Raw genomic sequence first — 13,894 nt, forward strand, 5'->3', positions numbered from 1 at the left:
AATATAATATTTATGTTCTCCTCACTTAGTTCACAAAGTATGAAATTATGTGATAGTATGGCAATTTTAAAGAGCTTTGTTTACTGGACTATATATGGCATCTATTTGAAGTGTTAATGTTAGGTAGCAGACACATATTAATTTTTCTCTCCTCCCACCCCTATCTTTTTGTTACTTTAGACAAACAAAGGGGACGCCCTTGCCAACCGAGTCCAGAACACTCTTGGAAGTTATGATGAAATGAAGGATCTGCTCTCTAACCATTCCAGCCAGAATCATCTGGTGGGCATCCCAAAGAATTCGGTGCCCCAAACTCCCATCAGCAAAAGTGAAGCAAGCTTGTATCCAGAACAAAAGAATCGGATGATCCCATCTCACCAGGAGAATACCCACTCCTCAGTACCAATGCCTCCACCTTCAGTCGTGATACTCAATTCCACGCTAATAAACAGCAACAGAAAATCAAAATCTGAGTGGCCACGAGATAATCATAACACTAGCCCTGGACAAGCATGCCAGGCTAGCAGTCAACCAAACAAGATACAGACATCCACACAAGACCCACCTCAAACCCGCCTGGAAGACTTCTTTGTCTACCCAGCTGAGCAACCTCAAATTGGTACAGCTGAAAAATCTAACCCATCTGCAAAGGAAGATAATAACCCTAATTCAGGTGGAGAAGATGCTTTCAAAGAAATCTTTCAGTCTAATTCACCAGAAGAATCAGAATTTACAGTCCAAGCTCCTGGGTCTCCCCTAGTTGCCTCATCTTTATTAGCTCCCAGCAGTGGCCTTTCAGTCCCAACCTTCCCACCAGGGCTTTACTGCAAAACAAGCATGGGACAACAAAAACCAACTGCATATGTAAGGCCCATGGATGGGCAGGACCAGGCAACTGACATCTCTCCGACACTGAAGCCTTCCATTGAATTTGAGAACAGTTTTGGAAACCTCTCTTTTGGATCACTGTTGGATGGGAAACCCAGTGCAGCCAGTACAAAGAACAAACTGCCAAAGTTCACAATCCTGCAAACAAGTGAAGTAAGTAATTTTTAACATTTTCTTTTATTTTATGGTTGGGTTTTCTATTCTCCATTATCAACTACTTGTTACCTATTCGTTTATCTTACTGAGCTGTGTGCATAGATGTCTTCAAGGTGAATTTCATTCTTACTTTATGGTAACTTGTGACCCAAATAGGTAACACTCTGTAAGTTCAGTTAGGTCTCCATAATTTGTAATGAAGAAATGCATGGTTGAGTTGAGTGAATGAAATGGGGTAGTTAAAGAATGATTTAAGAAAATTATCTTGTAATAAAATTATGTACAACATGAACGCATTTTCTAGAATGAATGCATTAATATGTTTTCTTTGAAACAAGACCTCACATAGCAAAGGCTGGTATAAAATTCACAAAGAAATAAAAACTGACCTTAAATTCCTGATCCTTCCACCTTAACCTACCAAATGTTCCAAGTACAAGCACACACCATAATACTCAGGGCCTAGCATGACAAGGCATTTTAAATACTTCTTTCATGTCGTGTGAGTCTGTTGAAAGGAGCATTATTTGTCAAGGTATTGATAATATCTTCCATATCTCCCAGTTTCTTTATGGTGCCACTTTCTTCCACAGATGTCAACATAGCCCTTTTCATAATTACCTCTATCCTTGCTATATCCAACCAAGTTTTACCATGCTTAAAATGACTAATACTTTGTCTAACTCAAGAACCATTACCTGTAAATGAGAAGTCTAGGGGTACCATCACCTCTTGCAAACAAATAGGTAATGATTATGATAGGCCTTATGGGCCCTGAGTGGAGGAAATAGATAAGGCTGCCCCTGAGATGATCTCATGTAAACAGCTGCTCGCTGCCACTTCAAGCACATGGTTTTTAAGAAGCCATGGCCTTTGGGTCAGATTTCTGTGACTGGTCACTAGAAGCTTGAAAAAACACAGAGGGAAAAAACACATTATCTTTCTCAATCATTGAAAGTTATAGGCTAACAGTCTGAATTGTTAGATATTCTGAGTCAGTGCCAATAAGCTCATACTTCATATTTTAACTTCTCATCTTCTCCTCATTCTCAGTAGATATGTTGATGATGACTTTGGTGAATGATACAAACACAATGAAAGAGCGGTCTAGGGCATATGGTTGTATTTTGTGGACCTTATGCTTTGATATTGTCTCATATCGAGGTACTTTTATTTTTGTATTATTATTCATAAAGTCTTGTCAAACTTGTACCTCCATATTTCTGTGATCTGGCTCCAGTTCTCTATACCCAGTGCCTTTGTCTGTGGATTGCTGGAACCTTTCCTAACTGAGCCTCTTCCTCCTGTCGCACTCCTCCTCCAAACAGTCCTCTCTTCATACATGCCAGTCCCTTATTTGGATTCTTCAATGGATTGTCATTACTATCATAACAATCTCCAGTGGTTTTAGTTCCATGTCTAAGTCTCTTCACGCTTTGACTTGACTTTTCCTTTCTGGTACTAAAGGAATTGTTTGGTAGAAAATACGTCTTCAGCAATACTTAATTGTAATTTTTCTGCCTCTTTCTTACTCTGTTATATTCTTATGTAGTCATCAAGGAATCTTAATTTTAATTTCTTCAGCATGTCTTAATATTGGGTTTTAATATAAAAGAACTAAATATGGACATGCTTTGAAGGAAGAGGACAATAATAGGAAATTGAAATATCCTTTGAACCTTCTCTTGTCTTAGTATCTACTACTGTTCTCTCCTTATATTGCGGTGGCATCACTCAGCACAGACCTACAAGTAGTGCTTCTCCATAAAGCAGTCTGCTCGGCTGCTCCATAACTCATTAACAGAGTGACAGGTCACCCATCCAGTGGTATCCATTCCATTGTACACTTCACTCTTATATATACACAAAATAGCTGATCCAGACACAAAGATAACTTCATGGTTCTTCCTCAATGCTACAAGAGGTACATTTTCTGAGTGAGCTGGTATCATCTCTGGATATGATTGTCCAAGGAGCAGTCATATTCATGCAGCCTTAGTGATGGTTCAAATGGACTCTGGTGTAACTTTGTCAGCTGTTAATAAAGTCATGATAGGAGATGAGTGAAGAGGGTGTTTATTTTGAAATAGAGGTCTCAAAGGATTTCAGATGAAGGAAGAGTGAAGCTTAGGGCCCTAAAGCTAAGGGAATAAACAGATTTGAGAGGTAATTGAACCAAAATTAGGAGGAAAGAAATTGAGACCTTAGACAGCCCAACAGACAACTTTGAAGGCTGTAGGTTGAAATTTGCACATGAATATAGACATGGTAGTGCATTATGGAGCTTTGAACCTAATGGAATTAATGTGGCTAAAATTCTGACCAATTCTGAAAATTCACCCTATTAAATATTGATGGACTTTTTCAAAGCACTTAGCTTTAGAATTCAGCTCTAGCTCATGACACCAGAATTTCGGCCACTGGTTCTGGGTCCCTGTCAGCACAGCTATTTTTGATGGCTTCCAGTATTACTTTGAATTATTCCTCCGAACACTTATCTACAGAGCAGTTTCAGTATTTATCTAAGCATTTGCAGTTCTTTCCCTGGCTCTAGAGACAGGACCTGACACTTTAGTGAAGTTTATTTGGCCTGGTTAAGGAGCAGGGAAAATTAGATGATACCACTCATACCACTGAAACTCAGACACATACAAACAATCAGACATGATAATCTTCACATATCCATCAGTTAAAATTATTTTTTTAAACCTGATATGCATTTGTGTGTGTGTTTGTATGTGTATGTGTGTGTGTGTGTTTGTGTGTGTTCATGTTAATTTAGGCCTATACTTATTGGGAAAAAGGTTATTTCTCATTCAAGAAGCCATTCTTCATTTCTTAAAATTTCTATATTACAGTAAGAAGACAAAATGTACAACCAACTTTATGGCAAAGGTCAGCTGTCCAATTGGGGCTTAACATTTAAGCAAATGATAAAAACACCATGTTAAAAATTTATTAACATTTTATGCCAACAAAGAAGAGCAATGTACTATATAGTTGGCTACAGAAGAATTTTCTAGAAAGTGCAACTGAAAATAGTAAAGCCTTTATTTATACCCAAGAGAAACTCAAAGTCATTTGCAAATTATGTTTTCTTAAAATGAAATTGTTAATAAATAGACCTTTATACATGATTCTGTTCCAAAGGTTTAGTTTTATTGTATTTTCCATCTTATTTTACATTTTGCATTATGATGAAAATGCTCATTTGGATAGCTTGGATTTTGTTGCAATTTCAGTCGATTCCCCCCCTCCCCTTTTATTGGATATTTTCTTTACTTACACTTCAGATGTTCTCCCCTTTCCAATATCCCCTGTGGAGTCCCCCTAGCCCTTCCCTATTCCTCCTGCCTCTATGAGAGTGTTCCTCCACCTACCCACCCACTCTCTCCTATCTCCCCACTCTGGCATTCCCCTACACGGGGGCACTGAGCCTTCACAGGGCCAAGGGCCTCTCCTTTCACTGATGCTTGACAAGGCCATCCTCTGTTACATATGTGGCTGGATCCATAGCTCCCTCCATGTGTACTCTTTGTCTGATGGTTTAGTCTCTGGGAACTCCCGGGGGGGTCTGGTTGGTTGATATTGTTGTTCTTCCTATGGGGTTGCAAACCCCTTCAGCTCCTTCAGTCCTTTCTCTAACTCCTTCATTAGGGACCCTGATCTCAGGTCAATGGTTGGCTGTGAGCACCTGACTCTGTATTTGTCAGGCTCTGGTATTCAATTTATTTTTTTTTCTTTTTCTTTTTTATTAACTTGAGTATTTCTTATATACATTTCGAGTGTTATTCCCTTTCCCGGTTTCCGGGCAAACATGCCCCTCCCCCCTCCCCTTCCTTATGGGTGTTCCCCTCCCAACCCTCCCCCCATTGCCGCCCTCCCCCCATAGACTAGTTCACTGGGGGTTCAGTCTTAGCAGGACCCAGGGCTTCCCCTTCCACTGGTGCTCTTACTAGGATATTCATTGCTACCTATGGGGTCAGAGTCCAGGGTCAGTCCATGTATAGTCTTTAGGTAGTGGCTTAGTCCCTGGAAGCTCTGGTTGCTTGGCATTGTTGTACTTTTGGGGTCTTGAGCCCCTTCAAGCTCTTCCAGTTCTTTCTCTGATTCCTTCAATAGGGGACCTATTCTCAGTTCAGTGGTTTGCTGCTGGCATTCGCCTCTGTATTTGCTGTATTCTGGCTGTGTCTCTCAGGAGCGATCTACATCCGGCTCCTGTCGGTCTGCACTTCTTTGCTTCATCCATCTTGTCTAATTGGGTGGCTGTATATGTATGGGCCACATGTGGGGCAGGCTCTGAATGGGTGTTCCTTCAGTCTCTGTTTTAATCTTTGCCTCTCCCTTCCCTGCCAAGGGTATTCTTTTTCCTCATTTAAAGAAGGAGTGAAGCATTCACATTTTGATCATCCGTCTTGAGTTTCGTTTGTTCTAGGGATCTAGGGTAATTCAAGCATTTGGGCTAATAGCCACTTATCAATGAGTGCATACCATGTATGTCTTTCTGTGATTGGGTTAGCTCAATCAGGATGATATTTTCCAGTTCCAACCATTTGCCTACGAATTTCATAAACTCGTTGTTTTTGATAGCTGAGTAATATTCCATTGTGTAGATGTACCACATTTTCTGTATCCATTCCTCTGTTGAAGGGCATCTGGGTTCTTTCCATTTTCTGGCTATTATAAATAAGGCTGCGATGAACATAGTGGAGCACGTGTCTCTTTTATATGTTGAGGCATCTTTTGGGTATATGCCCAAGAGAGGTATAGCTGGATCCTCAGGCAGTTCAATGTCCAATTTTCTGAGGAACCTCCAGACTGATTTCCAGAATGGTTTTACCAGTCTGCAATCCCACCAACAATGGAGGAGTGTTCCTCTTTCTCCACATCCTCGCCAGCATCTGCTGTCACCTGAGTTTTTGATCTTAGCCAATCGCACTGGTGTGAGGTGAAATCTCAGGGTTGTTTTGATTTGCATTTCCCTTATGACTAAAGATGTTGAACATTTCTTTAGGTGTTTCTCAGCCATTCGGCATTCCTCAGCTGTGAATTCTTTGTTTAGCTCTGAACCCCATTTTTTAATAGGGTTATTTGTTTCCCTGCGGTCTAACTTCTTGAGTTCTTTGTATATTTTGGATATAAGGCCTCTATCTGTTGTAGGATTGGTAAAGATCTTTTCCCAATCTGTTGGTTGCCATTTTGTCCTAACCACAGTGTCCTTTGCCTTACAGAAGCTTTGCAGTTTTATGAGATCCCATTTGTCGATTCTTGATCTTAGAGCATAAGCCATTGGTGTTTTGTTCAGGAAATTTTTTCCAGTGCCCATGTGTTCCAGATGCTTCCCTAGTTTTTCTTCTATTAGTTTGAGTGTGTCTGGTTTGATGTGGAGGTCCTTGATCCACTTGGACTTAAGCTTTGTACAGGGTGATAAGGATGGATCGATCTGCATTCTTCTACATGTTGCCCTCCAGTTGAACCAGCACCATTTGCTGAAAATGCTATCTTTTTTCCATTGGATGGTTTTGGCTCCTTTGTCAAAAATCAAGTGACCATAGGTGTGTGGGTTCATTTCTGGGTCTTCAATTCTATTCCATTGGTCTATCTGTCTGTCTCTGTACCAATACCATGCAGTTTTTATCACTATTGCTCTGTAATACTGCTTGAGTTCAGGGATAGTGATTCCCCCTGAAGTCCTTTTATTGTTGAGGATAGCTTTAGCTATCCTGGGTTTTTTGTTATTCCAGATGAATTTGCAAATTGTTCTGTCTAACTCTTTGAAGAATTGGATTGGTATTTTGATGGGGATTGCATTGAATCTGTAGATTGCTTTTGGTAAAATGGCCACTTTTACTATATTAATCCTGCCAATCCATGAGCATGGGAGATCTTTCCATCTTCTGAGGTCTTCTTCAATTTCTTTCCTCAGTGTCTTGAAGTTCTTATTGTACAGATCTTTTACTTGCTTGGTTAAAGTCACACCGAGGTACTTCATATTATTTGGGTCTATTATGAAGGGTGTCGTTTCCCTAATTTCTTTCTCGGCTTGTTTCTCTTTTGTATAGAGGAAGGCAACTGATTTATTTGAGTTAATTTTATACCCAGCCACTTTGCTGAAGTTGTTTATCAGCTTTAGTAGTTCTCTGGTGGAACTTTGGGGATCACTTAAATATACTATCATGTCGTCTGCAAATAGTGATATTTTGATCTCTTCTTTTCCGATCTGTATCCTCTTGATCTCCTTTTGTTGTCTGATTGCTCTGGCTAGAACTTCAAGAACTATATTGAATAAGTAGGGAGAGAGTGGGCAGCCTTGTCTAGTCCCTGATTTTAGTGGGATTGCTTCAAGTTTCTCTCCATTTAGTTTAATGTTAGCAACTGGTTTGCTGTATATGGCTTTTACTATGTTTAGGTATGGGCCTTGAATTCCTATTCTTTCCAGGACTTTTATCATGAAGGGGTGTTGAATTTTGTCAAATGCTTTCTCAGCATCTAATGAAATGATCATGTGGTTCTGTTCTTTCAGTTTGTTTATATAATGGATCACGTTGATGGTTTTCCGTATATTAAACCATCCCTGCATGCCTGGGATGAAGCCTACTTGACCATGGTGAATGATTGTTTTGATGTGCTCTTGAATTCGGTTTGCCAGAATTTTATTGAGTATTTTTGCGTCGATATTCATAAGGGAAATTGGTCTGAAGTTCTCTTTCTTTGTTGTGTCTTTGTGTGGTTTAGGTATAAGAGTAATTGTGGCTTCGTAGAAGGAATTCGGTAGTGCTCCATCTGTTTCAATTTTGTGGAATAGTTTGGATAATATTGGTATGAGGTCTTCTATGAAGGTTTGATAGAATTCTGCACTAAACCCGTCTGGACCTGGGCTCTTTTTGTTTTGGAGACCTTTAATGACTGCTTCTATTTCCTTAGGAGTTATGGGGTTGTTTAACTGGTTTATCTGTTCCTGATTTAACTTCGATACCTGGTATCTGTCTAGGAAATTGTCCATTTCCTGAAGATTTTCAAATTTTGTTGAATATAGGTTTTTATAGTAAGATCTGATGATTTTTTGAATTTCCTCTGAATCTGTAGTTATGTCTCCCTTTTCATTTCTGATTTTGTTAATTTGGACGCACTCTCTGTGTCCTCTTGTTAGTCTGGCTAAGGGTTTATCTATCTTGTTGATTTTCTCAAAGAACCAACTTTTGGTTCTGTTGATTCTTTCTATAGTCCTTTTTGTTTCTACTTGGTTGATTTCAGCTCTGAGTTTGATTATTTCCTGCCTTCTACTCCTCCTGGGTGTATTTGCTTCTTTTTGTTCTAGAGCTTTTAGGTGTGCTGTCAAGCTGCTGACATATGCTCTTTCTTGTTTCTTTCTGCAGGCACTCAGCACAATGAGTTTTCCTCTTAGCACAGCTTTCATTGTGTCCCATAAGTTTGGGTATGTTGTACCTTCATTTTCATTAAATTCTAAAAAGTTTTTAATTTCTTTCTTTATTTCTTCCTTGACCAGGTTTTCATTGAGTAGAGCATTGTTCAATTTCCACGTATATGTGGGCATTCTTCCCTTATTGTTATTGAAGACCAGTTTTAGGCCGTGGTGGTCCGATAGCACGCATGGGATTATTTCTATCTTTCTGTACCTGTTGAGGCCCGTTTTTTGACCAATTATATGGTCAATTTTGGAGAAAGTACCATGAGGACCTTAGAAGAAGGTATATCCTTTTGCTTTAGGATAGAATGTTCTATAAATATCCGTTAAGTCCATTTGGCTCATGACTTCTCTTAGTCTGTCAACATCACTGTTTAATTTCTGTTTCCATGATCTGTCCATTGATGAGAGTGGGGTGTTGAAATCTCCCACTATTATTGTGTGAGGTGCAATGTGTGTTTTGAACTTTAGTAAGGTTTCTTTTACGTATGTAGGTGCCCTTGTATTTGGGGCATAGATATTTAGGATTGAGAGTTCATCTTGGTGGATTTTTCCTTTGATGAATATGAAGTGTCCTTCCTTATCTTTTTTGATGACTTTTAGTTGGAAATTGATTTTATTTGATATTAGAATGGCTACTCCAGCTTGCTTCTTCTGACCATTTGCTTGGAAAGTTGTTTTCCAGCCTTTCACTCTGAGGTAGTGTCTGTCTTTGTCTCTGAGGTGTGTTTCCTGTAGGCAGCAGAATGCAGGGTCCTCGTTGCGTATCCAGTTTGTTAATCTATGTCTTTTTATTGGGGAGTTGAGGCCATTGATATTGAGAGATATTAAGGAATAGTGATTATTGCTTCCCATTATATTCATATTTGGATGTGAGGTTATGTTTGTGTGCTTTCATTCTCTTTGTTTTGTTCCCAAGACGATTAGTTTCTTGCTTCTTCTAGGGTATAGCTTGCCTCCTTATGTTGGGCTTTACCATTTATTATCCTTTGTAGTGCTGGATTTGTAGAAAGATATTGTGTAAATTTGGTTTTGTCATGGAATATCTTGGTTTCTCCATCTGTGTTAATTGAGAGTTTTGCTGGATACAGTAACCTGGGCTGGCATTTGTGTTCTCTTAGGGTCTGTATGACATCAGTCCAGGATCTTCTGGCCTTCATAGTTTCTGGCGAGAAGTCTGGTGTGATTCTGATAGGTCTCCCTTTATATGTTACTTGACCTTTTTCCCTTACTGCTTTTAATATTCTTTCTTTATTTTGTGCGTTTGGTGTTTTGACAATTATGTGACGGGAGGTGTTTCTTTTCTGGTCCAATCTATTTGGAGTTCTGTAGGCATCTTGTATGCCTATGGGTATCTCTTTTTTTAGGTTAGGGAAGTTTTCTTCTATGATTTTGTTGAAGATATTTACTGGTCCTTTGAGCTGGGAGTCTTCACTCTCTTCTATACCTATTATCCTTAGGTTTGATCTTCTCATTGAGTCCTGGATTTCCTGTATGTTTTGGACCAGTAGCTTTTTCCGCTTTACATTATCTTTGACAGTTGAGTCAATGATTTCTATGGAATCTTCTGCTCCTGAGATTCTCTCTTCCATCTCTTGTATTCTGTTGGTGAAGGTTGTATTTACAGCTCCTTGTCTCTTCTTTTGGATTTCTATATCCAGGGTTGTTTCCAAGTGTTCTTTCTTGATTGCTTCTATTTCCATTTTTAATTCCTTCAACTGTTTGATTGTGTTTTCCTGGAATTCTTTCAGGGATTTTTGCGATTCTTCTCTGTAGGCTTCTACTTGTTTATTAATGTTTTCCTGTGTTTCCCTAAGTGTGTTCATGTCTTTCTTGAAGTCCTCCAGCATCATGATCAAATATGATTTTGAAACTAGATCTTGCTTTTCTGGTGTGTTTGGATATTCCATGTTTGTTTTGGTGGGAGAATTGGGCTCCGATGATGGCATGTAGTCTTGGTTTCTGTTGCTTGGGTTCCTGCGCTTGCCTCTCGCCATCAGATTATCTCTAGTGTTACTTTGTTCTGCTATTTCTAACAGTGGCTAGACTGTCCTATAAGCCTGTGTGTCAGGAGTGCTATAGACCTGTTTTCCTCTCTTTCAGTCAGTTATGGGGACAGAGTGTTCTGCTTTCGGGCGTGTAGTTTTTCTTCTCTACAGGTCTTCAGCTGTTCCTGTGGGCCTGTGTCTTGAGTTCACCAGGCAGCTTTCTTGCAGCAGAAAATTTGGTCTTACCTGTGGTCCCGAGGCTCAGGTTCGCTCGTGGGGTGCTGCCCAGGGGCTCTCTGCAGCGGCAGCAACCAGGAAGACCTGTGCCGCCCCTTCCGGGAGCTTCAGTGCACCAGGGTTCCAGATGGTCTTTGGCTTTTTCCTCTGGCGTCCGAGATGTGTGTGCAGGGAGCAGTCTCTTCTGGTTTCCCAGGCTTGTCTGCCTCTCTGAAGGTTTAGCTCTCCCTCCCACGGGATTTGGGTGCAGAGAACTGTTTATCCGGTCTGTTTCTTTCAGGTTCCGGCGGTGTCTCTGGCAGGTGTCCTGCTGCTCCTGGGCCCTCCCCCAAGGGAGCCCAGAGGCCTTATACAGTTTCCTCTTGGGCCAGGGATGTGGGCAGGGGTGAGCAGTGTTGGTGGTCTCTTCCGCTCTGCAGCCTCAGGAGTGCCCACCTGACCAGGCGGTTGGGTCTCTCTCTCACCGGTTCTGGGAGCAGAGAGCTGCTGAGGGCCGGGATCCGAGGGTGTGGGACTTCCGGTAAACACAGAACGTGCCCGGTCCTAGAGAAATTCTGCTTCCTTGTGTCCAATTTCAATTTCTTATTGGTGTTGTTTACATATGGGAAATCCAGTATCTCATGCTGAGTATCTTAAAAAACATTTGCGAGCATAGCACTAACATATAGAGTGACATCATCCTAATTTGCTACACAAACTTCTGTTTGCTTTTATTAAGGTTGCTGATGACTCCAATTGCCTAACAACTAGGAACTTTGTACAAAAGTTTAATGGGACTTATAGATAATGATTGTGAAGTTTTGTCACCTAGCTGAAAAATTTTGTTCACATTCATGATTATGCCTTTTATTTTTATGCCTTGTACATGAACATGTAAGAATACTTATTTTTAGTTACCATGATGTTAATGGTAAACTTTTATCCCTTCTGTGACTATTATAGAGAATGCTGGAATCTCTCCAATGTTGGTTTAGATGTGTCTGCAATACATCTTCTGTGTTTTCACTGGATGTGTATTTAATTCTTAGGGAAGTAAAGAAGGATTCAGCTTCAGCTATAAGTGGCCTAATATAAATCTTACAAAAAAAGAATAGACACACTCTGTATGGTCGTACACATTCAAGACATGAGAAAAAAGTTTCTACACATGTGTAGAATACAGAATATTTTGTCCTCATACAGTTGTGCTTTTTTAAAGATTTTGAATGAAACATTCTAACTTGTCTAGTCTTAATGATATTCACAGTCATTTTCCTAAACACATCATTTCTGGCTTTGCCTAATTTTAGTGTTTTCTGAAGTTAAATGAAGCCAGTCCACCAGAGCACTTGAACAGGATAGCAAAGGATAGCCTGCATTTCTTGTGAGGTCACTGATGCAAGAAGAGGACTCTTACTATTTCGTTTAAGTAAAGAGGAAAGGGGTTCTGAGGTGAGAAGGCCGGCACCTTTCCTAAAATAGTTGGATTGCTCTATAAATCACTGGTATATAGAAATAGCTAGTCAAAGTTTTACAGACAATGATTGAAAGAAAGATTTTGAACTTGATCTTGAATGCTAAATCAAATTACAAATCTGTATGTCAAGTCATATATATGCATATCATTAGTAGATAGAGGGGATGACACATAGAAAACTGGAAGACAATAAAAAATTCTAAACATATTCTAGGGAAAGACATGTTTGTCTACAACTAACAGTTTGTAGGACCAAGGTGAGATAGGGCTAAACAACAGTCAGAACAACAATAAACAATACTCTTTATGTTGAATGTATAGGTAGTGTGGCAATCAGTCAGAATACAATTATCCACTAGACATTTCAGTTTCTCTGACTTAATGGTTAATTAGAGAACTCTAAAAAGCCACATCAAGTCTTCTTATTCATTGTCCAATATAATATGGTAATCCTTGAGAACATAAATAACAACAAATATGAACACAGTAGGTTGTATTATGAATTTGTGCATATACATGCATACATGTGGATATATTTAGCAATAACAGTTAAAGCAAAAGACACCATCAATTGGTGAGTAAAAGGCATGGGAGGGGGTTGGAGGAGGAAAGGGAAGGGGAAAGTAATGTAAACCTATTTAAATTTATGGTGTATTTTACAACAAGCTAATTTTCCTTAGAATCCCACCGGGAAGTTCTGAGTCACCTATGTGTGTTCTCCGCTCCCTTATAAGAAAGAACATTATATTTTTTTCTTTTCAATACTGCAGCTTTTCCTCTGTGAGATGCCTTAAAGCTCTAGCCAAGAAAAAGCGGGAAAGCCTATTCTAGTGTGTATGCTTGCTGCTCATTTATTTCATTCCTCCCTTCATTTGCCCATTAGAACTAATCAACAGTGGTATGTAGAAACACTGGCATTGACACCATTTTGGTTTCCTGATTTTTCCCTTTCTTGTTTCTCCAAGTCCTACTGTTTTCCTATATGCAACATTTTCTTTGGAAATATATCCAGCAGCCCCCTGAACAACTGTCAGCTACATCAGCCTTTCATTTCTCAAAGTTAAAGGACAGTTGCTTTCCACAGATTATTCTTGGTGTCCTTTGTTTTTAAATATGTTGTCATTGCTAGTAATTTTTTGTGAATGAAAATAAGCCAAAAGACTATTTAATCCTCATTCTGTAATACAACTTCTAGTGTGTTATACAAATTTAAGTGATCACCATTATTAATGATAAAACTTAAAAGATCACTATTTATTCAGTTTAGTAAATCTTTATGAGACAACGGAAAGCAAATATGTCTATGAGGGAATATGTGGTATAGTCACAAAGCATAATATCAATGACTTATGCTGGCATACAGGATCTACTGGATTGCCTTGGTTTGCAAATTTGAGAGGTTCATTTCTGGACCTCCTGTCACACAGGATTAGACTGGTTCCGTGGTGAGATCAGAATGTCTCTAGTTCACTGAAGGTGCATTTCTCCTTGCAAGGTAAGTCTAACTCGATTTTGTTTCTAACGTAAGTTTAACCAGTCCCTTCCAGTTTCCCAAGATTATCCACATGGAGACAGAATGGGAGCATATCACTCTTTACACTCCTCATCACCACATTTTACAATAATCTAGGAGTTATTGATACTGGGAAAATATGAGTAAACTGAGTATATTTGGGTTATAATTTGAAATTAAGCCTAGAGCAACGTTCAACTTTTAATAATAGGTACATGGTGCATTTCATT

The 13,894-nt window shown here is 39.4% G+C and overlaps 1 protein-coding gene across 2 annotated transcripts in view; it reads left to right on the forward strand.

Moving 5' to 3' along the window:
• Positions 1–13,894, forward strand: part of Aff2 (ALF transcription elongation factor 2) — a 504,495-nt gene that overhangs the window by 177,589 nt on the left and 313,012 nt on the right. For both annotated transcript variants that reach the window (NM_001427288.1, XM_087599250.1), the window contains exon 3: positions 181–1,041. In NM_001427288.1, the coding sequence (NP_001414217.1) occupies positions 181–1,041 (861 nt within the window). The remainder of the gene's footprint in view (positions 1–180; positions 1,042–13,894) is intronic.

Source organism: Rattus norvegicus, chromosome X (genome assembly GCF_021556685.1).
Source record: "Rattus norvegicus strain SHRSP/BbbUtx chromosome X, alternate assembly SHRSP_T2T, whole genome shotgun sequence".
Classification (NCBI taxonomy): Eukaryota; Metazoa; Chordata; class Mammalia; order Rodentia; family Muridae; genus Rattus; species Rattus norvegicus.